The following is a 23,068-nucleotide window of genomic DNA, read 5'->3' on the forward strand; positions in this document are numbered from 1 at the left end:
ACTACCTCAGAAACCGAGGCAAAACACCCTCACACGCAGACTCTGAGTCCAAAAAAAAAAAAAAAAAAAAAAAAAAAAGAGGACGGGGCTACGCGGAAGCCCATTCACCCCGCCACAGGAAAAGCTTCGGCAAGAGAACGGCCCTCCCGCCCCGCCCCCCCCAGCCCCTCACCGTCCCCGGGTCGCTACCTTGGGTGGACGGATTTTGCAGATGCCAGTTTTCTCCGCCAGAGGCCGGATGCGGCCGATAAAACTGAGAGGGTCTGAGAACTCCTCCCAGCTGGGCTCGAAGACCGGGCACTCCGGGGGCGGCACGAACTCCGCCGCGTAGCCCCCCGGGCCCACGCCCGCCATGGCCAGGGTCGGGGGTCCCTGAAGCGCGCGAGCGAGCGAGCGAGCGAGCGAGCGGCGGGCGAGAGGCGAGGTGACGGCCACCAAGCCCTCTCACGTCCCCTCACAGAGGCCGCAGAGCATCTTCCCGGGAGAGAACCGTTCCTCACACAAGACTCAGGAGCGCTTCCTCCGGTCGTTTGTTATTGTTTCCTTCAGGGCTTTTCCTCTCAGGGCCAGGACGCTTCCGGAAGTTAACGTACTGCCAAATCCGTCCGCACCGCAGGAAACAGAATCCCGCCGCCGCCGCCGCCGCGACTTCTAGTCCGGCCCCGTTGCCTGACTCCCTTTCGGGACGGCCTGGCGTGGCTTTTTATCGGCCTCCCTGCCGAAGCTCTGCGCCCTCCGTCCACTCTGGCTGCGTGAACTCTGAAGGCTCCACGACCTTCCCTCGAGGGAAGGCGAGGGAGAAGCTCTCCCACCAGGGGGAACGCGCGCTTCCGGCGCGCGGAGGAATGTGTAATGCCTCAGAGAGCAGAGGTTCTGTTTCCGGTGAGGAGGTTCCTGTTCCTCTTTGTGTCGGGGACACGAAAACAAGGCGGGCCTAGGGCAGCTGCTCTGCCTTTTCTCTTCTCCGAGACCTGTTTTCCACACAGCTGTCTGACGTTTGGACAAGTGACCAACTCTTGGCAGAATTTCGGTGTCTCTATTTTAGTTTTGTTTTTTACGACGAACCTAATTTGGTCTCTTTTACTCGGCGCTCTGACTTCTCCGTGACCGGTTGGACCCAGCCCACCTCAGTCGTCACGCTGGCCGCTTAGCACCAGCTGCCAACGGCCTTCTCACCACACAGGGAGCAACTGTACAGCTCCTGGCCTTGCTCTTCCAGCTATTGGAAATCTTCCTCGAACAGTCTTATTTGAGGAGGAAACACGACCTAAAAACACCTAACTTTTTCTTTCTTTCGTTTTAACTTTTTTTTTTTTTTTTTTTTTTGGTTTTTCGAGACAGTGTTTATTGTTTTTGGAGGCTGTCCTGGAACTCACAGAGATCCGCCTGCCTCTGCCTCCCGAGTGCTGAGATTAAAGGCGTGCACCACCAACGCCCGGCTCTGCTAACTTTTTTTTTTCTTTCAGTTTGCTATGAAACTGGTCACCTTGTCAGAAACCTCTACGTGTAAGGCTGGGCATGATTGCCCACGCATGGAGTTCCACAATCAGCAAGGGCTGTACAGTGTGAAACCCTGTCTCAAAAAAAACAGACAGAAAACCTTGTTGCTGGTTATATAATCCTACAATTACTTTATACGTTTAAGCTTGTCTCAGGGTGGAAGGCAACAACCCGCTCCCAAAAGTAGTCCTGTGGCCTCTGCATGCATGCCTAGTTTTGTGTGTGTTGAACACACACATAAATTAACACAACAATGATAAATAGTTAGGAGCAGCCCGAGCCCTAAAGAAAGAAAAAGGTAGCATGTGAATATGAGCCCTGGTTAGGCTACAGGAGACATTGTCTAAGTTTGAAAAAACCCCGTGTGGTGGCACAGGACTATAAACTCAACGCTGGGGAAGGAGATGTAGAAAGAATGCCACAATTTCAAGGCCCTTCTGGTATACGTACTGAGTTTCAAATCAGTCAATACATGGCAAGGGCCTAGCTGTTAAGCACGGTTGCCACCAAGTCTAAGAATCTGAGTTTGATTTCTGGAATCCACATGGTTGAAGGAGAGAACTCCTGAAAGATGTCTTCTGACCTCTACACAAGTCCACATACATATACATTCAATTAAATAAATAATGAGGGAAACTCACATAAAAAGAAATAGTGGAGTTCAAAACTTAAAAATTATCAAAACACTTTTTTCATTAAGCATGCAATCAAAGTGCATAGTGAGCTGGGGCCCTTGGGTTTGATCCCCAGCAACACAAAAACCAGTGGTAGAGTGTATCTGTAGTCACAGCACGTAGGAGATGACAGAAACAGGAGGGTCATAATTACAAGATCATCCTCAGCTATCTAGGGCAAGGCCACCCTGGGATAAAAAATGGCAAGGAAAAAAAAAAAAACTTTAGAGGAAAAAGAAATTTCAAGTACCATATATTTATCTGTAATTTATTTTATCAGTGTTAGAGTGAAATTAATACCTAACTCTGGTAATTATTTGACAATAATTTAGCTTTGAACTTGCTGTGTAGAGTGGCTAGCTTTGAACTTGCTGTGTAGACCAGGCTACCCTGGAACTCATGGAGATCCTCCTCCATCTGCTTCTCAAATTCTGGAATTCAAGGCATAAACCCAGCACATAGGAGGCAGAGGCAGGCAGATCTCTGTGTTGAGGCCAGATTGGTCTATATAGCAAGTTCTAGGACAGTGAAGGCAACACAGAGAAACCCTGTCTTTAAAAACAAACTAGAATAAAAAAATTAATTTAAAAAATAAATAAAAATTCAAACAAAAAGACATAGCCTATCACCCCAGACCCAAATCACATTTTTATGGCTATTTGCTTGTTTGCTCATTGGTTGGATACAACCTGGGACAGAACTTAGGGCTTCAGGAATAATGAATACTAAATAGTAAACAAAAATTCTATTTATACTGCCAAAAAAAAAAAAACCCCAAACAACAAAACCCCCAAAACAAAACAAACCCAAGTTTTCTGCCTCTGAATTATACTCCCCACTCCAGCCTGACTCAAAAAATTTCACAGGCACTGATCAAAATAGAATAACAAAGAAGAAAAAACCATAAACTTTCCCTTTACCCTTTCCTATGACATGACTAAGAAAATCAATGTCATTTGAAATTTGTAGCTTCACTTATGAGCTATTGAGCTTGACATAGACATGAAAGCTTCAGACTTTAAGCTTTCTAAAGTTTAAGGCAATGCTACCATGCATTGCAGAATTAATCCTTTTTTATTATTTTATTATTTATTTGTTTTGTTTTTTCGAGACAGGGTTTCTCTGGTAGTTTTGGAGCCTGTCCTTGTACTTGTTCTGTAGACCAGGCTGGCTTCGAACTCACAGAGATCCACCTGTCTCTGCCTCCTGAGTGCTGGGATTAAAGGCATGTGCCACCAATACCCAGCTTAATCCCTTTTTGTATCCTCTTTTGTTTTGTTGTTGAGACACCCCGCCCCCCAGAGTCCTGAGATTAGTCTCAATATGAGCCCCCACTCTCAGCTCTTCATATAGCCTCCTGATGTTTAAATGAGACTGGCTGGACATAACATTTGAATGTATAATCCCTTTGACTGGAGACATTGAACCCCACATCTAAGCCACCAAGTAATGGAAATTTCTCTCTCCCTTCCTCCTGTTTTGGCCTTTTGCTTAGATAACCAAGGGCTCCAAATTGCTATTTGGCCGAGGATGACCTCGAACTCCTGATCCTTTTTGTTCATCTTCCCACGTGTTGCTAGTACAACTCCTTAGGGTTTGTGAAACTTTTCTTAGGCTCACTTTAAATGAAATTGAAGGTGATGTCAAATGACAATCACAGTATTGCTGTGATCCGCTCCATGATTCTGTATGTCATTTATGCAACAGGTTTCATTAAAGAAAAACAGTTCTTTGTTCCCTAACTAGAACTAATAAATAAATTTAAAAAAAAAGTTCAGCGTGTTTAGACCAAGTTATCAAAACCGGTGAGTTCTAACAGGCAAGAGATACTTGCCACACACACCCCCCCCCCACATACCCTGCCTACACGCAATGCAATGTGCAGGTGAAAAACTACACTTCCCGGGAACCCCTGCCCGGTGAGGCGCAAGGCAAGATGGGAAGGGTGAACAACCGTCCTATTGGTGCGAAACCCGAAAGGCCGCTTAAACTCGTGAGCGATTGGTAGCAGTTTGTGGACCCTCGCTGATTTGAGTTGCTTTTCGGTTGCGTTGTCAGATGCCAAGGATTGGTGCTTGGTGAGTGTGGATTTCGGGGTATATGTAGAGGGATTTTAGTACAGACGTTGGGAAGAAAGAAAATCTGGTGGGATAAAAAAGTTGGTAAACACTGAAGAAGAGAAGACTAAACCTGGGTCGTTAGGCGATTTGGGGACCAGTCATGGAAAGCGTGTCTGCAAAAGGAGAGGTCTCCGGGACCTGGTGAGGGAGCTTGGATCTGGTCAAGAACTGGGTGAACTCGCAAGAGAAGAGCAAGATCCAGACGCCCTGGAAACGGATGGAGTTCCGGCTCCCTCTCCCTCCCGCTTCTGTAAGCTTCGATCTCCTCGTTTGTAAGATAAGGAATAATAAATTAGTTCAGAAGGTAGTTATGCGAGTAAATAGAACATTTTTCGGGGTGTGTGTGTTGTGGCCAGTATGTAAAGTGTTTCCTTAGCATGCCCAGGGCCTTGAATTCGGCCTTTTACACATCCAAAGAAATAGAGATTCGCTAACTTTTATATAAACAAAGGCGTCCCTGCCTTAGAAGTAGTGTTAAGGTGGCTTCTGTCAGCCAGGAAGACGGGTTATCATAGTGGAACTGTAAATACAACCACTTAGCAGCGAAAACATGTTTTTAATTTTTGTTTATTTTTTTATTTTTGAGACGGGATCTAACTCTGCAGCCCAAATAGGCTTGGCATTAACTGTTTATATTGGTCTTATGGCAATACTCGTATCGTAGCCTTCCAAGTGCTGGAGTACACACACATGCACAAGCTATGGTTAGATCATCCTGACAGATCATTTGTGGTTTTTGTTTGTTTGTTTGTTTTTGCTTATTTGAGACAAGGCCACTCTCTGTAGCCCAGGCTTATCTGGAACTTAAAACTTCTCTAGTCTAGGCTGCCCTCCATTTTGGGTGATCTTCACTGCTAAGTTTTACTGACACAGGACACCACAATTGCCTTGATAGATCATTTTGAATGGAAAAAAAAAATTCAGGAAGGAGATGAGGGAAATAATATTTAAGATAAATTTTACTTACAGAATATTCTGAATTAAGTGAATTTGTTGGAGTTGTGGAAGGAGCTGTATTTCAGCTGCCAGGGAGCTCATGAACAAACGCACAGAACTAAGAACACTATGTGGATCTGGTGTGGTGTGTAGGCTTTAATTCTCCCGGTCTCCGGAGGCAGAGACAGGTGGCTCTCCATGCATTCCATTTTATTTCTTTAAAGATTTATTTATTTACTAATTATGTATATAGCTTTCTGCCTCCATGTGTGCCTCACATCAGAAGAGGGCACCAGATCTCATTACAGATGGTTGTGAGCTACCATGTGGTTGCCAGGAAGTGAACACAGGACCTTTGGAAGACCAGCCAGTGCTCTTAACCTCTGAGCCATCTTTCCAGCCCTTTTGCTTGCTTTTTTGAGACAGAATTATCTAGCATCATGTAACTCTGGTTGTCCTGGAACTCAGGAGTGGTCTATCCTTTCTCTCTGTCTCTGTCTCTCTCTTTTGTTTTTGTTTCCAAACAGGGTTTTTTTGTATTTCTTTGGAGGTTGTCCTGGAACTTGCTCTGTAGACCAGGCTGGCCTGGAACTCACAGAGCTCTGCCTGCTTCTGCCTCCCAAGTGCTGGGATTAAAAGCGTTTGCCACCAACGCCCGGCTGTATCCTTTCTCTTAAACAATCATTAGACAGGGCCTGGAGAGATGCTTCGGTGCTTAAGAGCACTGCCTGCTCTTCCAAAGGACCTGGGTTAGCTTCCCAGCACCCACATGACAGCTCACAATTTTCTGGCCTCCTGGGGCACCAGCATACACTTACCTAGTGAACAGACATACTTGCAGGCAAAACACCCATAGACATAAAATTAATATATATTTAAACATTATTAAAATTGCGTATTAAAAAATATACGATGGCTCAGCAGGTTAAGGTGCTTGCTTCTAGGCATGAGTTTGACCCTGATATCTGAGTAATGGAGGAAGAAAGCTGACTCCTTACGTTGTCTTCCCGCTATACACACACACACACACACACACACACACACACACACACACACACACACACAGAATTTCTTTTCAGATACTAAGTGTATAAAGGCACCCACCTATATTATCTCAGCACTTGGGAAGCTCAGGCAGGAGGATGGATGAAAGTCCCAGACCAGTCCAGATTACATAATGAGTCTCACACCAGCTTTGGCTTCATAGCTGGATACTTTTTCAAACCAACAAAATGAAAACAAACAAAAACCCACAAGGTTTAGAGAGACAGCTCAGTTGGCAAAGTGCCTGCCTCACAAGCATGAAGCCCAGAGAGTGGATCTTCAACACCCATGAAAAAGCCTTCACAGCTGTTTATGACAGTAACCCCGGTGCTGGTTGGGTATGAGGAAGTGAGAGGGAAGGAGGAGGGAGGGAAGGATTGGGGAATGTGTTTTTCTGAGAAAGGTGGGTCTCTGAAGCTTATTGGTTGGACAGTCCATGGGAACTGATGAACTCCTGGTTTATTGAAAGACCTTGTTTAAAAAAAAAAAAAAGTATCGATTAGGGAGTTGGTTCAGCAGTCAGGGTCACTTGTTAACTCTTGCAGAAGACCCCATGTGATTCCCAGCACCTGCATGGTGGCTTACAACAACAGTGGGGAATTACCAATACAGAGTCAGGTAGAAATAGAAGGGAAAAGCCTTACTTACAGCTGTCTGTACGAAAGCCCAAAAGAGAAACCGAAAGCGAAAACGCAGTCACCTTAAGTCCCCTGACCACGCCCTCGCAAGCAAGCGTGGTCAGGCACACCTGTAGCCAGCCCCTAAGTAGGCATGGCTACAGCTTCCCCTACAAACAAACACCATAACTTCAATTCCAGGGTATGTGACACCTTTTCTGATCTCTTTGGGCACCAAGCACACATGTGTTGTACATATACTCATGCAGAAATACACTCACTCATAAAAATAAGATAAATCTAAAAAAGGTTTTGGGGTTCTTTTTCCCTTTAATTATAAGTTGGAGAAGCAGTTAAAGAAGATACCCAGTGTTGGTCTAAATGCTATGTTCCCTTCAGGAGTCAAATATGGAAATGTTGAAGAGGGAACCAAGCTGAATAGCATATATGTATATATGTATGTATATTTTTTAATTCCTCCTGGTCCTCATTATCAATTTTGTGTATTTGATAGATGTGAATAAGACAGAATGAACTTCACTCCGACACATACACCCGTCTGCAGAAAGTAAGATATTTGCTTATTTTTGAGTAGTTAAATCAATACTTCTATAGGTTTCATCCAGTCAATATAGGAGCTCCAGGGACAGCATACTTCCTATATCTCTGTTCTCTATTCTTATTCTGAATCTAGAGTTTAAAGTAGCTTACCAGTGGTGGTGGCACACACTTTTAATCCCAGAAGGCCATGATCTCTGAGTTTGAGACCAGCCTGGTCAGCATATTGAGTTCCAGGACAGCAAGAGCTACATAGAGAGACCCTGTCTCTGTGGAAATGCCAGGACTCATTCAGTGTGAATGGAGGAACCACAATGATGGTAAATCTTGGGTCATAGGGAACAACCAATATATAAACATGAGATGGATTTACAGATAGTATTCTTGCCTCACAATCACGCCTCCCCTTTGTCTGTAGAATGTAAGAGTTGTTCTGTTAGTTTTAATGATTAATTTATTTTTATTTTCTGTGCATTGGTGTTTTGCTTGCTTGCTTGGTGAGGATGTTGGATCTTTTGAAACTGGAGTTGCAGACAGTTGTGAGCTGCCTTGTAGGTTCTGGGAATTGAACCCAGTGCTCCCAACTGCTGAGCCATCATCTCTCCAGCCCAATTTGCTCAAATTTTTATTTGCCTCTTTCCTACTCCTTGAAAATAAAATGGTATTTCTGTCATGAGCTTTTGTGTAGGCTGCTAGGGATGGATGGGTGTGTGCACTCCGGTGTTAGCCTTATGTATGCCAAGTATGTGCTCTGCTGCTGAGGTTCAGGTCCAGCCCTGTAAGTGGAAGTTACAGGGCTGTCCTGCCTGATCCCACATTGGTTTAGTCCCAAATCAACACACAGAGGCTTATATTAATTATAAACTGTTTGGCTGATGGCTCAGGCTTTTTATTGGCTAGCTCTCTCTTACTTATTAGCCCATTTCTATTAATCTGTATATCTCTATGAGGTCTTGGCTTACAGGAGAATAATTCCTGAGTCTTTTGCTCCCTCAGCAGCTACATGGCATCTCCTTCACTCCACCTACTGCCTTCCCCTCTCCCTGTTTGGATTTCCTGCCTGGCTATATCCTGTGTGTCCATTGGCCGAAACAGCTTTATTCATCAACCAATAAGAGAAACATACATTCACAGCATACAGAAGGACATTCCCCATCAATATTTTAATATTTGAGGAAGTATCATCAGGTTTATTTCTTCATGCTAATTGAAAATAGTTGTGTGAGTGTATGTTGAGGATTTATTTATTTATTTATTTATTTATTTATTTATTTTGGTTTTTCGAGACAGGGTTTCTCTGTGTAGCTTTGGAGCCTATCCTGGCATTCGCTCTGGAGACCAGGCTGGCCTTGAACTCACAGAGATCTGCCTGCCTCTGCCTCCCAAGTGCTGGGATTAAAGGCATGCGCCACCAGCGCCTGGCCCATAAAACCCCTTTTATTTAAAAAAAAAATATATGTTTCACAAATATTCAGAGGATTTAATATATGCTTTCTAATTTCATATAGAATAACAACTGCCTCCAAACGTGGTTCTGCCTGTGGCTTCAGTGATCCCAACAGGTGGAAGAAAATGGCAGACTCGGTGGAGTCAACTCCTCTGCCTTCAACCGAGGATCGGCTGGCCGTCCTTTGCCCTTCTCAGGAGCTTCTAGAGTATTACCAGAAGAAGATGGCTGACTGTGAGACAGAAAATGAAGACCTGTTGAAGAAGTTAGACCTCTACAGAGAATCTTGTGAAGGACAGGTGAAAAAACAAAAGAAAAAAAAAAAGAGAATTCCCACACTGGGAACAGGAATGTCCTGGAGCTCACTGACCAAGCCTTGCTGAATTGCTGAGCTCTCTTGAGAGACCAGGTCTCACATAATAAGTGGGAGAAGTGATGGAGGAAGACACCCAACATCAGCTTCTGGGTTATACATGTACCTGCATGCGCGCGCGCGCGCGCACACACACACACACACACAGAGAGAGAGGGGGGAGGGAGGGAGGGAGGATAGATGAGACATATGACATTCTTGGGCTGTTGTGTGTAAAGGAAAGACTAAGGGTGTGAACTTTCCAATCACACTAATCCTATAGCTTTCCTTTCCAGCCCCCTCTTTCCTTTCTTTTAATGCTAGATATTGACTGTAGGGCTTCCTGCCTGTTTACCAGATGCTCTACCACTGGACTACACCTCCATCTCATCCTTTTGCTTTTTAGCTCAAATGTGTGGATAACCTAGTGCTGCCATTTGAGAAAAGTTTTCAATTAGCAATAATTGCACCTCGGATAAACCTCATTGGCTCCGATACTGCCACTGCTCAAAGCTTAGTGCTGCCATTTGAAATCTGTATTGGTGAAACCGTCAGTTAGAAATGTTTCTACATGGGGCTGGAGAGATGGCTCAGAAGTTAAGAGCACTGGCTGCTCTTCCAAAGGTCCTGAGTTCAATTCCCAGCAACCACATGATGGCTCACAACCATCCAAAATGAGATCTGGTATCCTCTTCTGTTCTGCAGGGACACATGCAGACAGAACACTGTATACATAATAAATAAATAAATCTTTAAAAAAAAATAAATGTTCCTACATGAGCTGACTCTTCTATATCCACTAAGAGGTTTCCTTTGAAACCTACTGTTTTCAACTACTCTACTGGATTTTTCTTTTGCAGCATAAACTTGAATGGAATTTGCAGCAGAGGGAGGAAGAGATTGCTGAATTGCAGAAAGCCCTGAGTGATATGCAGGTCTGCCTCTTCCAGGAACGGGAACATGTTTTACGACTCTACTCAGAAAATGACCGACTAAGAATCAGGTAGTGAATAGAAGGGAAATGTTAGAATTATAACTCTGAGTTACACTTAAAATGATGAAATTCATCTACAGTCTTCCTCTTTGGTTGTGTCCCCACAAAACAAACTTTCAGTAGAGATTTCCCTGAAAGGCAGTTACTGGGGATGTTCTTAGAAAATTAGAACTATAATGGGGGGTTACAGAGGCCAAGCTCTAGGACTAGGGTGCTCTTTCAAAGGCAACAGATTCAAACTTTTGTATCTTGATATTAACCAGTTGTTGGGTACAGGCTGCCCTCATGAAGAAGTCATAAACTTGGGAGAAAAAGCCTTTATCCAATCATAATTCCTTTAAAAAAAAACTTATTTTCTATTGTGTGTGTGTACCTGATGTTTGTATGTGGGGTACACCATTGTAACAGAGCTCAGTGTGGAGATCAGAGAACAACTTTGGACACTTGGATTTTTCCTACATGGCAAGTACCTTTATCCAACTGAGCCAACCCACCATCCCCTAATGATTCTTGAAGAAGGCGTTAGCTAATGGGAGATGGGTGTCATGAACAGATGGATACATTCCTGCAAAATTTCTGGAGGGGGAGAGACTTATTTCTTTTACATTTTTGTTTATTTGGGGCTTGTTGTATGTTTTGTTTTAATATTGGGGATTGAATCTGGGGCCTCATGTATACTAGACACCCTACTGCTGTCCTATACCCCTGGCTTTTTTTTTAATTAATTTATTTTTATTGTATTTGCATTGGTGTTTTGTCTGCATGAATGTCTGTGTGAAGATGTCAGATCTTGGAGTTACAGAGAGTTGTTACCTGCCATGTGGGTACTGAGAATTGAACCTGGGTCCTCTAGAAGAATAGCCAGTGCTCTTAACCACTGAGCCATCTCTCCATTCCACCCCCTAACTCTTTTTAAAATTGCCCAGGCTACCCCCAACTCTCTTTATAGCCCAGACAGACTTTCAACTTGGAATCCTCCTGCCTCAGCTGTCAGAGTAACTAGAATTACATGCTTGTCTCAGTCAGCCTAGTCCATTTTAAGTATTTATAAGTATTTAATAGAAGTAGGTACATTTACATTGTTGGACAACCTCTGGAATCTTTTCATATTTCCACACTGCAACTATGACCATTAAACAATTCCTTTTGTGTTTTTCTCCCAGGCCCTGGCAACCACCAGTATAACCACTTTATTAGTATTTTTTTTAACTTTTGTTTTTTGGCTTTTTGAGACAGGGTTTCTCTGTGTAACCCTGGCTATCCTAGAACTCACTCTAGAGCAGGCTGGCCTTGAACTCACAGAAATCCCCCTGAGTGCTAGGATGAAAGGTGTGTACCACTACTGCCCAACTAGAAAGGAAATCCTTTAAATAGAATGGTTACTTATCTTTGGTATGTAATATCTACTTTTTATGAGAATTGCAGGGAACTGGAAGACAAGAAAAAGATTCAAAATCTGTTAGCTCTTGTGGGAACAGACACCGGTGAAGTGACCTATTTTTGTAAGGAGCCTCCCCACAAAGTAAGTAATCTTTGCTGCTATGGTATGATGAGCATTACCCAGCTGAGGGTTCATAGTCAGAACATCTCTACTTGTTAGAGATGCCACTTGGAAAGTAGCCATGAAGTTAGCTGGCTAGTATCTACTGGAGGTTTAAAGCTTTTTTCTGCAAAAACCTTTTGAAGATTTTTTTTTTTTCACTATTAAGAAACCATGCTGGAAGGCTGGAGAGATGGCTCAGAGGTTAAGAGCACTGGCTGTTCTTCCAGAGGTCCTGAGTTCAATTCATAGCTACCACATGGTAGCTCACAACAATCTATAATGAGATCTAGTACCCTCTTCTGGTGTATAGGCATACATTTAGGCAAAACACTGTATAGATAATAAATAAATCTTAAAAGAAAAAAAAAAAAGAAGAGAAAAGAAAAGAAAGAAACCATGCTGAGTGGTGGTGGCACACGCCTTTAATCCCAGCACTTGGAAGGCAGAGGCACACAGCTCTCTGTGAGTTGAAGTTCACAGAGTTTTCAGAGGAGAAGAATGTTAGTATGTTGCCTGGAAATTGTTCTTGTGACATTTTGGTGAAGAATGTGGCTGCTTTTCACCCTTGTCCAAAGAGTCTGCCTGGGGCCAAAGTGAAGAGTTTTGGATTAATTCTTTTGGCAGAGGAAATCTCAAAGCAGCCCAGTATAGACTCTGTCATGTGGTTATTAATGTTAACTCTAATGAAGACTTAGAATGAAAAGGAGCAAACTGAGAAGTAAAAATACAAAATGTAAGCGAGCCACCCCAAATAAATGTGATCTTTTCTAAGAGTTGCCATGGTCATGGTGTCTCTTTACAGCAATAGAAACACTAAGACATTATGCAAGCACTCTACACCTAAGCTATATCCCTAGCTTCTGGTATTCTAAAAATTATATAACCACAAATGAAAAAGATGAATCTACACCTCAGCTACAGCTATTAAAACATTAGGATTTTCTATTGGGGAATCCAGAGAAGGGGCCTTGGAACAATTTCTTGGCTGTAGTGGGTCTTCAACTGTAGTGGGTCTTCAGCGATAAGGAATATAGCCTGCTCATGGCTCACAGTTTACTCTCCGTTCAGAACTGCTCAAAGAGAAAGGAAATTGCTTCCCTGCTTATGCCTCCTATCCCTCAGGGACAGTCTGCATTCTCTGCCTTCTCAGTAGGGCTCAGGGGAATAAGAATCCATTGTCTTTGCCTCAATTTAGATGGCTCTGAAAAGCCATTCAGCTTCAGATCCCCCATGGTATTGGCAGGGACCTGCTGTAACCAAATCACAGCTGAAGTTTTGCATTTACCCAACCAGACTCCCCTTATTTCCTCAGAGGTAGATCTCCTTAGAGTGTTCCCCACAAACATTCTGGAAGAAGATCTTCACTGTGCAGTTTGTTTCTCAAGGCACCCAACCCAACACAGCCAATGTCAGGAACAGTCCAAGGAATCAAATTCTAAAGAGCCTTTTTAGAGCAAATGACAGAGAGATGATTTGTAGAGCACCCTTTTCCTAAGATCAAGACAGGTGAGGAGTAATGGTGATAGCTTAAACAACTAGAATAATCAAGAAGGCAGAACAACAATCTGTTGTCTTGGCTATCCTGGAACTCATTCTGTAGACCAGGCTGGCCTCAAACTCAGAGAGACCTGTCTGTCTGTCTCTCTCTCTGGAGCCCTGTGATTAAAGGCATGCCCACACCCCCTGACCCGTCCCTGAATCTTAAAGAGTAACTTGCCAGGAATTTGAAAACACTCAGAAATGTGTTATTTGTTTTCATTCTATGTTTTGTTGTTGGTGGTGGTGGTGGGTCTTTTGGGGGTGTTTTTGTTTGTTTTTGTTTTTCGAGATTCTCTGTGGCTTTGGAGGCTGTCCTGGAACTAGCTCTTGTAGACCAGGCTGGTCTCTGCCTCCTGAGTGCTGGGATTAAAGGCGTGTGCGCCACCATTCTGTGTTTTAATTCTAAATTGTGTCATTGTTGATGAATAAATGTACTTTTTTTTGATAAGGAGAAAAAAAAAACTTAAAGCCTAGGGTTAGGTATACCTCAATGCAGAGTCTTTGCCTAGTGAGTGTGAGGCTCTTGGTTCCTCCCCAGCACTGCACCAAGAGAAGAACAAAAGGAAAACTAAAGCTTAGAGGGACAGACGTTTTGCTGAGATTAGAGAAGAAAGCAGAGGGAGTCTTTGTGAAGAAGAGATTTCAGAACTTAATTTCTTTTCAAACATTTTTTATATTGATTACAAATTAATAATAGTCTTTATCAAAAGCACACAAATGGTGAGACACACTTTTATCCCAGCACTTTGGAGGCAGAGGCAAGAAGATCTATGTGAATTCGAAGCTAGTCTGACGTACAGAGCAAGTTCCAGGATAGCCAAAGCTATATAGAGAAACCCTGTTTTGCAGGGGGGAGGAATGGGATGGGACAGGACGAGGTCTAAATATGTAGCCCAAGCAAATCTGGAGTTCAGTAGATAACCCAGTCTGGCCTCAAACTTGTCATCTGCCTACCTCAGCCACCCAAATATGGGGATCTCAGGGGCACACCACTTTGCTTGACTGCCTTTTCACTTTGTAAAAAAATTCTCTGTAGCATTATCATATATATATTTTCATTTGCATGTTCTTGTTAAAGAGCACTTGACTTTTTTTCTTTTTTTCTTTTTTTCTTTTTTGTAACAACCCTCTCTAGCTGTCCTGGAATTCACTCTGTAGACCAGGCTGGCCTTGAACTCACAGAGATCTGATCTGCCTGCCTCTGCCTCCCAACTGCTGGGATTGAAGGTGTACACCACCACATCTTCCTCAAAGAGTACTTTTCAAAATATATTTTATTAAGTAGCCATGTGTTTTTATTTATTGTTAGTTTGTATTAACACTGGATTTTATCCCCAAAAATTATTACTTTGTCCATGGTTCCCTCTCATATAAATGTAATGTGTTTACATGATTATACCCGTTTTGAGCAATTTCACACATATTGAGATTACTTCTATACCTTTTCTACTTCTTTAGGTAAGCATCCTCCAAAAGACTATCCAGGCTGTAGAAGCGTGTGAACAGTATGAGCCTTCAGCATTCAAAGCAGGTAACCACTGCTCTAGAAATCTTCACTGCTGTTGAATTGAAAATCCCAATACAAGAAATTAGAAAATTTTCCCTACTAGACAGAGATAGTAGTGTTCATAATGATGCCTCTGGCAATTCAATACCATACATATCTAGAACTATGCAAAGAATAAACTATTGTTTAATGCAAGGTGTTTTGTAGTGTTGCGTGTGCGTGTGTGTTCAAATGGAGGCATGTGTATGGGTATGCATTTATGTGGATGCCAGAGGTCTATGTCAGGGTCTTCACCTTTTTGAGACAGAGCTTCTCATTGAACCTGGAGTTCACTGATTTGGCTAGACTAGCTATCCAGTGAGCTCTAGGGATTCTGTTGCTTCTGCCTGTCTGGTGTTGGGGTAATGGGTGTGCAGACATGGCTTTTTACATGGGTGCTGAGGATCTCAACTCAGGCCCCCTTGCTTACACAGCAGGCACTTTACTGACTGAGCCATCTCCCTAGCTCCTCAGTGCAAGTTTCTTTTGCTTTTTAAAAATAACATTTCGCCAGGTGGTGGTGGCGCACACCTTTAATCCCAGCACTTGGGAGGCGGATTTCAGTGAGTTAGAGGCTAGCCTGTTATACAGAGCAAGTTCCAGGGCAGCCAGGACTGTTACACAGAGAAACCCTGTCTCAAAAAACAAAACAAAACAAAAAATTCTTACTAATTAACAGTTATACATATTTGTAGAGTATGATGTGACCCTGTAATGTGTATCTATACATTGTGTTAGTGATCAGGGTGATTGGTAGATAGCCATTACCTCTTGTAAGTACTCTGTGGCCCTGTCTGCTTCTAGCTGTTTTCAGGTATGCAGTTGCTGTCAACCATAGGTACGCTCTTGTGCCAGAAAACACTAGAAGCTACTCTAGCTGTTGAGCTGCACCTTTGCCCCCTCAGCTACCCTCCCATTTCCTCCCCCATGCCTTCCCAGGCGCTAGTGGCCTCGTTCAGTTTTTGTTGTTGTTACCTTTTCTTTTGAAAATTGTGTGGCATGCCATAACTAAAGTGTCTAAATTGGGCTTTCACTAAGAAAATAGTCACAACTCCAGAGGAACATTCTGACAGAAGGTGAATATGATTACCCAGGTGAAGGGCTGCAAAATTCCCTTAAGAGATCTCTGCCTGGGAATCAAGCCCTGCAGGTCTCACGTGTGTCCTTTTCCTCCTCTCCTTCTCTTGCAGGTAAAGGAAGCCGGATTCCTGCAGGGTTAGTTAGTATTGATACTTGAGAAGCAGAAAGCAGTTGAGCAGAGTTTTTGATGAACTTCTGTCTTCTGTTTTAGATCCTAAAGAAAGCAAAAGAAGAGCAACAATAAAAGAAAAGGAGGACATGTGTGACCGTTACCAGAGGAACATACACACACTCATGCTGCAGGTGAGACATTTGTCGTGGATCAAAGTGGTTTCTCTCTACACATGTAGCTGTGTGCAGTGTGCCTTTGCTATTACACGACAACTCTCTTTTTGCACTTGCGCTGCATCCAGGCATCCTGGGGGCCAAGAAAATTTTTTTTTCAAGCAAAGTTAGAGGCAGTTTTTTTTTTTTTTTGTTGTTGTTGTTGTTACTGTTTTGTTTTGTTTTGTTCTGTTTTGTTTGGAGACAGGGTCTGTCTACACAATTCTGGCTGTCCTAGAGCTCACTATGTAAACCACACTGGCCTCAAATTCAGAGATCAACCTATTTCTGGGATTAAAGACATGCACCACCTCACCTGGTTTAGAGATAGGTTTTTTTTTTTTTTTTTTAAGATTTTATTTATTTATTTTTTATACAACATTCTGCATCCATGTATATCTGCACACCAGAAGAGGGCACCAGATCTCATATAACGGATGGTTGTGAGCCACCATGTGGTTGCTGGGAATTAAACTCAGGACCTCTGGAAGAGCAGCCGGTGTTCTTAACCTCTGAGCCATCTCTCCAGCCCGAGATAGTTTTAATATAGATTTAAATATGAACATTAATGTAGGAGAGAAAGCCATACACAGTGGCATACTCCTTTAATCCCAGCACTTAGGAGAGGCTGAGGCAAGAGGATTGCCATACATTTGAAGCCTGCTGGGCTCTATGTAGGGAACACCAGGCCAACTAGAGCTTCCTAGCAAAACCCTGTTTCTATATATCCCCACTCCTCTAAGAGAGACGATCTGGGAGTTCTGTTGTTATGGGGTACCAAAAGAGAAAAACTCCTGAGATGCCTGAATAAGTCATATGGAGGCTTTAGTCACTGTTCCAATTTGTTGTTTTTAAAGGCAAAAACTGCAATTGCAACATGTACAGAAAGGCAGTATGGACATCTGCAGCAAGCAAGTATTGTTTACAGAAGCGGAGATACAGCACTTAAGTGGTTAGGTACTTCTCATAACCTTCAAGTCAGGGACACATTGTATAGAATTGATGGCTGGTCCAAAGACCAGTTTATAGTAGGAATCTATGGCGAATTTATGGTTGATCTAAGTGATCAGAGACCAGTTTACCTAAAATAATTTTAGCATTTAAAGTATTCTTAGGAATACTTTCACAAGATGGCATAACTATAGTTCAGTAGCCCATTACACTGCCTCTGGCAGCCTAATACCATATAGATCTGGAAAGTTGTTTTTGCTTTTTTTTTTTTTTTTTTTTTAATTGTGTGTGATCACATGGTGTATATTTGGAAGGAGTCATGGGGAGAATAGTAATGCATACCTGAGAGGAAATTTGGGTTTCTCAAGTGAGAATAGCTTCATAGTACTTATACTTTAAAATCATTATTGTCTATTTGAATATTCTAGAGTGCTTCTGGAAACCTTTAGTTAACATGCTAAGCCCTAGCTAACAAAACCATCCTAAAATAAGAATTCCCATTTGTTTTGTTCTTGTTTTGCAACAAGATCTGGTCATGTAGCCCTGACTAGTCTGGAATTTGCTATGTAGACCAGGCTGACCTAAAACTCACAGAGATTCTCCTGCCTCTGCCTCTGCCTCTGCCTCTACCTCCTGAATGTTGAGATTAAAGATGCCACCATGCCTGCCTAGAATTTACTCTGTGATTGGCCTGAGGACTATACGGAGAGTAGCATAAAGAAGTTTGTCTGTCTGACAAATCAACATTTGGGGTTATAATCATTTATTCTAAAATCTAGGAAAATAATAAATCATTATCTTACTACTGGGGTAGAGGGATTTTTCTTTGGGCTACCAGCTAACAAAAAATGACATGGAGACTTACTATTAATTATAAAATTACTAATAATTATAAAATTATTAATTGTAAAATCAGCTTCTACCTTACTTAGTTTTGTCCCACTAGCTCCTTTTTTGGTTTTTCGAGACAGGGTTTCTCTGTGGCTTTGGAGGCTGCCCTGGAACTAGTTCTTGTAGACCAGGCTGGCCTTGAACTCACAGAGATCCACCTGCCTCTGCCTCCCGAGTGCTGGGATTAAAGGCATGCATCACCGCAGCCTGGCTTCCCTTTTAGCTTTTTATTAAATCAACACAGCGACATAGTTTTACACAGTGTAATCAAATATCTCTCAACATTTCCCCCTTTTTGTCTAAATAAAAAGGAAAGTGTTTTCACTCTAACATAGTAAAATTTATACAGTAAGAACAATTATCAGGTAGGATTTACATTTACAATGTCCAGTTCATTTCATTTGGCAAGTTCAGAGAGAATACTCCATTATTAATACTTCTTGGTGAGTCCAAAATTTTGCATCTAATTTACCTTATGTCATAACTAAAGAAAACTATAACTATCTAGTCTTCAACAATATAATATTACCTAACAGGAAGTGCAGAACAAGCAACTTCCAAAACCACGAAACGACAAAGACAGCTGGCTACCTGGACAGTCATCCAAGGTCCTTTTGTAATGTTGGGGCATCCAAGTTGACCTATAAACCTAAAATATCTGACAGAGTTGTCTATGAAGCAGGAAATTTTTGGAAGACTGTTCTGTCTTAGCAAAGTTTAGCAGTTGTGCCCTGCTTGTTCAATTTGGACCACACACTGTCAGAAGTAAAGACAAGGGCAGTTTCTTGCCCAAATGGCTAGCTTTTGCCACAAAGAAAACAAACTCCATCTGGAGGTTCTTTGATGCCCATCATCGTTTTTTTTTTTTTTTTTTTTGAAGTAGATTGGTGCTGCTGGGAGCAGACGTGCCTCACTGTCAAAAAAACCTATGTTATTAAAACATTTTAAATGCCATATTCTGTAGGTCTTTGAAGTGTTTGAAGATCACTTATCTATCTAAAATATATCTCTGTATGACCTTGAAAACATACTTAACATGACTGTAAGTTTGATAGTTACAGACAACTATTAACCTGTATTACTTTATTATCCTAAATAGCTTTCAAGGACTAGAACTTTACATTTTTAAATGAGCTGCATAGGTACAATATCTTAAATAAGAATAGAAACATATAAAGTATAACAAAAATAACTTTAAATTTATACCAATATACAAAGATCTTTACCAATGTAAAATATGTGAGACTAGTAGTTGTTCAAGAGTAGACTCTACAATCCATCCTTTTACCCCATCATTCCTGTACTATATCCCCCCTTCTTTTCCCTTCAGAAAGAAATCCCTGAATCTAATCTCCTTTGTTTAGCTTTTATCCTGACCATGACCAGTAGCAATTTGTAACAAGCCTCCCTAAAAAATGACAAACATACATAACCCACCGAATGACCAAAAACCACCCATTGCACTTCTTGGGAGTGTGGGTGTTATATTCTCTCGACTGCTTCCTGTTGTCTGGGGGCAATGATGTCTGTAGGGACCCTGAGAAATTTGGGATATTGATCAAGTCCTAGGAGAACTAGCTGTTGTCCAGTCTCAGTGTGACGGGAAAGTGCAAGGCTTATCTGAAGTTCTGGCTGGAATAGTCTGTGAGGCTGGACCATCTCAGCCAGCAGCCTTAAAGCTGTTCTAGATGCAGAACTCTGAGGAAACTGCAACAGAGGCATTCTGAGAGGCTGGATCACCTGGGCCACCGGTTTTTAGTCGTTTCTGGTCCCCTTGCTCTGAAAGCACACAAACTTTCAAAGGTAACATACATATCTGTATTAACACAGGTATGAACTGTGTGTTGCACAGAAGCCATTGAAAGATGATTTTTTTTGTTTTATGTTTAATATACAGGTAAAATATACATCACCTGTCTTGTAGTATCTGTAGCAAGGATTTTCAGGGGGATCTCTTTGGATCAAACCCAGTCCTCTTTAATCTTGAGGGAATCCACAGCCTTTTGTTTTCTCTGGAAACAAAAGCATAACCTCTTCACCAAAGCAAGACATTTTCTGACTTCCATTTTAAAGTTAAAGTGTTTCTAAAGTATCTAGGCTAGCTTAATTCAACAGTCCCTTTCACAATCCAGTGTCTCTCAGCAGCTGTCATTCTCTGTTCATTAGCATTTAAAAATTCAAAATAAATAAGACATCATATAGGATCTAGACTCTCTGTGTATTTCCCATCTTTGTATAGCTTATCTTTTTTATATTATTTTATCTCTCTTTAAAGACTTTGTTTTATTATTTATAAACCATTTTTCTATGACTGTCTATACCCATTTTTTTTCTTTTTTAAGCCTATGCACATTTAAAAACATATCTTTTTAGAGGTTTAAATGTGTCTTGACCTGGCTTTACTAAGCATCTGCAGTGTTCTCTGATCTTGTGAGACAAATCTTAAACTGCTGTGTCAGTTGCCAGTGTGGCTCAGGTTAGCACATGGTGCTGGTGGCTGACTACAGCCCACAGGCAGCGGCAGGTAGCTGTGTCTCTGTATGCTGCCAAACCTACCCAAGAGACCATGGCCACCAAGAAACCACCTTTAGTTTCCTATTACAATTTTTTTTTAAAGCTTTCTTGGGCCTTATGTGGATATACATGGTCCCATGTTGGGTGCTACATATAGATGGAATTTTCTTTAGGCTGCCAGCTCACAAAAAAACAACATGGAGACTTACTATTAATTATAAAAGCTCAGTGTATACCTTAGGCTTGTCCCACTAGCTCTTTTTTTTTTTCCTTTAAAACAAAAAATATTTATTTATTTATTTATTTATTATGTATAGAGTGTTCAGCCTCCATGTATGCCTGCAGGCCAGAAGAGGGCACCAAATCTCATTACAGATGGTCGTGAGCCACCATGTGGATGCTGGGAATTGAACTCAGGACCTTTGGAAGAACAGGCAGTGCTCTTAACCACTGAGCCATCTCTCCAGCCCCCTCTCTAGCTCTTTTTTTTTTTTTTTTAAGATTTTATTTATTTATTATGTATACAACATTCTGCTTCCATGTATATCTGTATACCAGAAGAGGACACCAGATCTCATAACGGATGGTTGTGAGCCACCATGCGGTTGCTGGGAATTGAACTCAGAACCTCTGGAAGAGCAGTCAGTGCTCTTAACCTCTGAGCCGTCTCTCCAGCCCAAATCCGTACATTTTAATCTATGTTCTTTTACATGGCTTGGTGTAATGTCCATCCTGCTTCCTCTCCATCTGGCTGGTAACTCCACCATTCTTTTTCCCAGAGTTCTCTCTGTCCAGAAGTTCTTGCTATATACTTTCTGCCTAGCTACTGGCCATTTAGCTTTTTATTAAACCAATCACAATGACATATCTGTACACAGTATAATCAATTATCTTGCAACAACTGGGTCCTAGTGTGTTATTTCAAAAGTTCCTATCCTTATTGGGGCAGTGGTACATTGACTTAAAAAATTTTTGCCTTTGGCCAGTGTCTCAAAAGTCATAATAGCTAGACCACAAGAAAGAAATTACATTACCTCCATTTTGCTCTACATTTTGAAACTGGAAGACTCACTATGTTTCTATATAATTAGGGCATCTATTCTTTCTTTTTCTTTTTTTTTTTTTTTTTTTTTTGGTTTTTCGAAGACAGGGTTCCTCTGTGGCTTTGGACGCTGTCCTGGAACTAGCTCTTGTAGACCAGGCTGGTTTCGAACTCAGAGATCCACCTGCATCTGCCTCCCAAGTGCTGGGACTAAAGGCATGTGCCATCAACGCCTGTGTTGTTTTTTTGTTGTTGTTGTTGTTATTGTTGTTTTGTTTGTTTGTTTTTGTCTTTCAGCACAGGGTTTCTCTGTGTAGCCTTTGGAGACTCTCCTGAATTCACTTTGTAGACCAGGCTGGCCTCAAACTCACAGAGATGCACCTGCCTTTGCCTCCCAAGTGCTGGGATTAAAGGTGTGAGCCATCATTGCCCTGCCAAGGTGGGGGATATCTTAAAAGGAAGACACAGTCCTCTAAGCCCAGAAGGAGACAGTGAACAGTAAGAATAATGGGGTAGAGAGAGGTGGATGACAGCTCTTACTTTGTGTGGTATAGATGAGAGGCTGAGTATGGATAAAGAGTTGGTTCTAGTACAGCCCAACACCATTCATAAAGCACAAAATAAAGGGAATTAGGAGTTAGTGAGATGGCTCAGCTGGTAAAGTGCTCGTCAGAAAGCATGAGGACCTGAGCCCAGATCCCTCCCACCTTCATCAAAAAGCTGGGCTGGGGACTGGAGCAAAGGCTCAGCAGTTAAGGTCACTGGCTGCTCTTGCAGAGGACACAGGTTCAATTCCCTGCACCCACATGGCAGCTGACAACCTCCTATACCTCTGATGCCCTCTTCTGACTTCTGTAGCAGGCACCAGGCATACATGAGACAAACATAAGTGCAGGTTAAATTCATACATACAAAAAATAAATAAATAAAAATAGAATATATATTAAAAGAAAAGAAAACTGGGTGACAACACTTCTGTAATCCCACTGGGCGAGTGGGCCCAGGGAGATCCCTGGAACTCATTGGCCATTCAGTTTAGGCAGTTGGTAAGCTCAAGGCTCAGTGAGTAACCATGTTTTAAGAAATGAGGTGGGGGGCTGGAGAGATGGCTCATCGGTTAAGAGCACTGATTGCTCCTCCAGCATCCACATGGCAGCTCACAACTGTCTGTTACTCCAAGAGCTGACACCCTCACACAGACATGCATGTAGGCAAAACCCTAATGTGATTAAATAAGAATAAATAAATTATATTAACAAAAAAAAAAAAAAAAGAAATGAGGTGGATGAGGGATGGGATGCTGGGGTGGGGAGCATGGGAGGAGGGGAGGGAGAGGGAACTGGGAGTGATGTGTAAAATAAGATTGTTTCTAATTTAAATAAAAAATTATTAAAGA

General features: G+C 42.1%; 2 protein-coding genes and 1 pseudogene across 5 annotated transcripts in view; 1 reads left to right on the forward strand and 2 right to left on the reverse strand.

Annotated features, from left to right (window-relative positions):
• Kdm5a (lysine demethylase 5A) overlaps positions 1-825 on the reverse strand; it is a 72,890-nt gene extending 72,065 nt beyond the window's left edge. The window contains exon 1 of the mRNA XM_027429308.2: positions 190-825. Within this exon, the coding sequence (XP_027285109.1) occupies positions 190-354 (165 nt within the window). The 5' untranslated portion in view covers positions 355-825. The remainder of the gene's footprint in view (positions 1-189) is intronic.
• A 3,298-nt stretch (positions 826-4,123) lies between these two features.
• Ccdc77 (coiled-coil domain containing 77) overlaps positions 4,124-23,068 on the forward strand; it is a 28,033-nt gene continuing 9,088 nt past the window's right edge. Inside the window, exons 1-7 of one of the 4 annotated variants that reach the window (XM_027429304.2) lie at positions 4,132-4,252; positions 7,406-7,459; positions 8,958-9,195; positions 10,109-10,251; positions 11,668-11,764; positions 14,783-14,855; positions 16,162-16,253. In XM_027429304.2, the coding sequence (XP_027285105.1) occupies positions 7,422-7,459; positions 8,958-9,195; positions 10,109-10,251; positions 11,668-11,764; positions 14,783-14,855; positions 16,162-16,253 (681 nt within the window). In that variant the 5' untranslated portion in view covers positions 4,132-4,252; positions 7,406-7,421. Of the gene's footprint in view, positions 4,545-7,405; positions 7,460-8,957; positions 9,196-10,108; positions 10,252-11,667; positions 11,765-14,782; positions 14,856-16,161; positions 16,254-23,068 lie in introns of all 4 variants that reach the window. The other 3 variants (XM_027429305.2, XM_027429307.2, XM_027429306.2) reach the window with 3 other exon arrangements.
• Positions 9,636-9,763, reverse strand: LOC113837063 (annotated as a pseudogene).

The sequence above is a fragment of the Cricetulus griseus genome, chromosome 8 (genome assembly GCF_003668045.3).
Source record: "Cricetulus griseus strain 17A/GY chromosome 8, alternate assembly CriGri-PICRH-1.0, whole genome shotgun sequence".
In the NCBI taxonomy this organism is placed as follows: domain Eukaryota; kingdom Metazoa; phylum Chordata; class Mammalia; order Rodentia; family Cricetidae; genus Cricetulus; species Cricetulus griseus.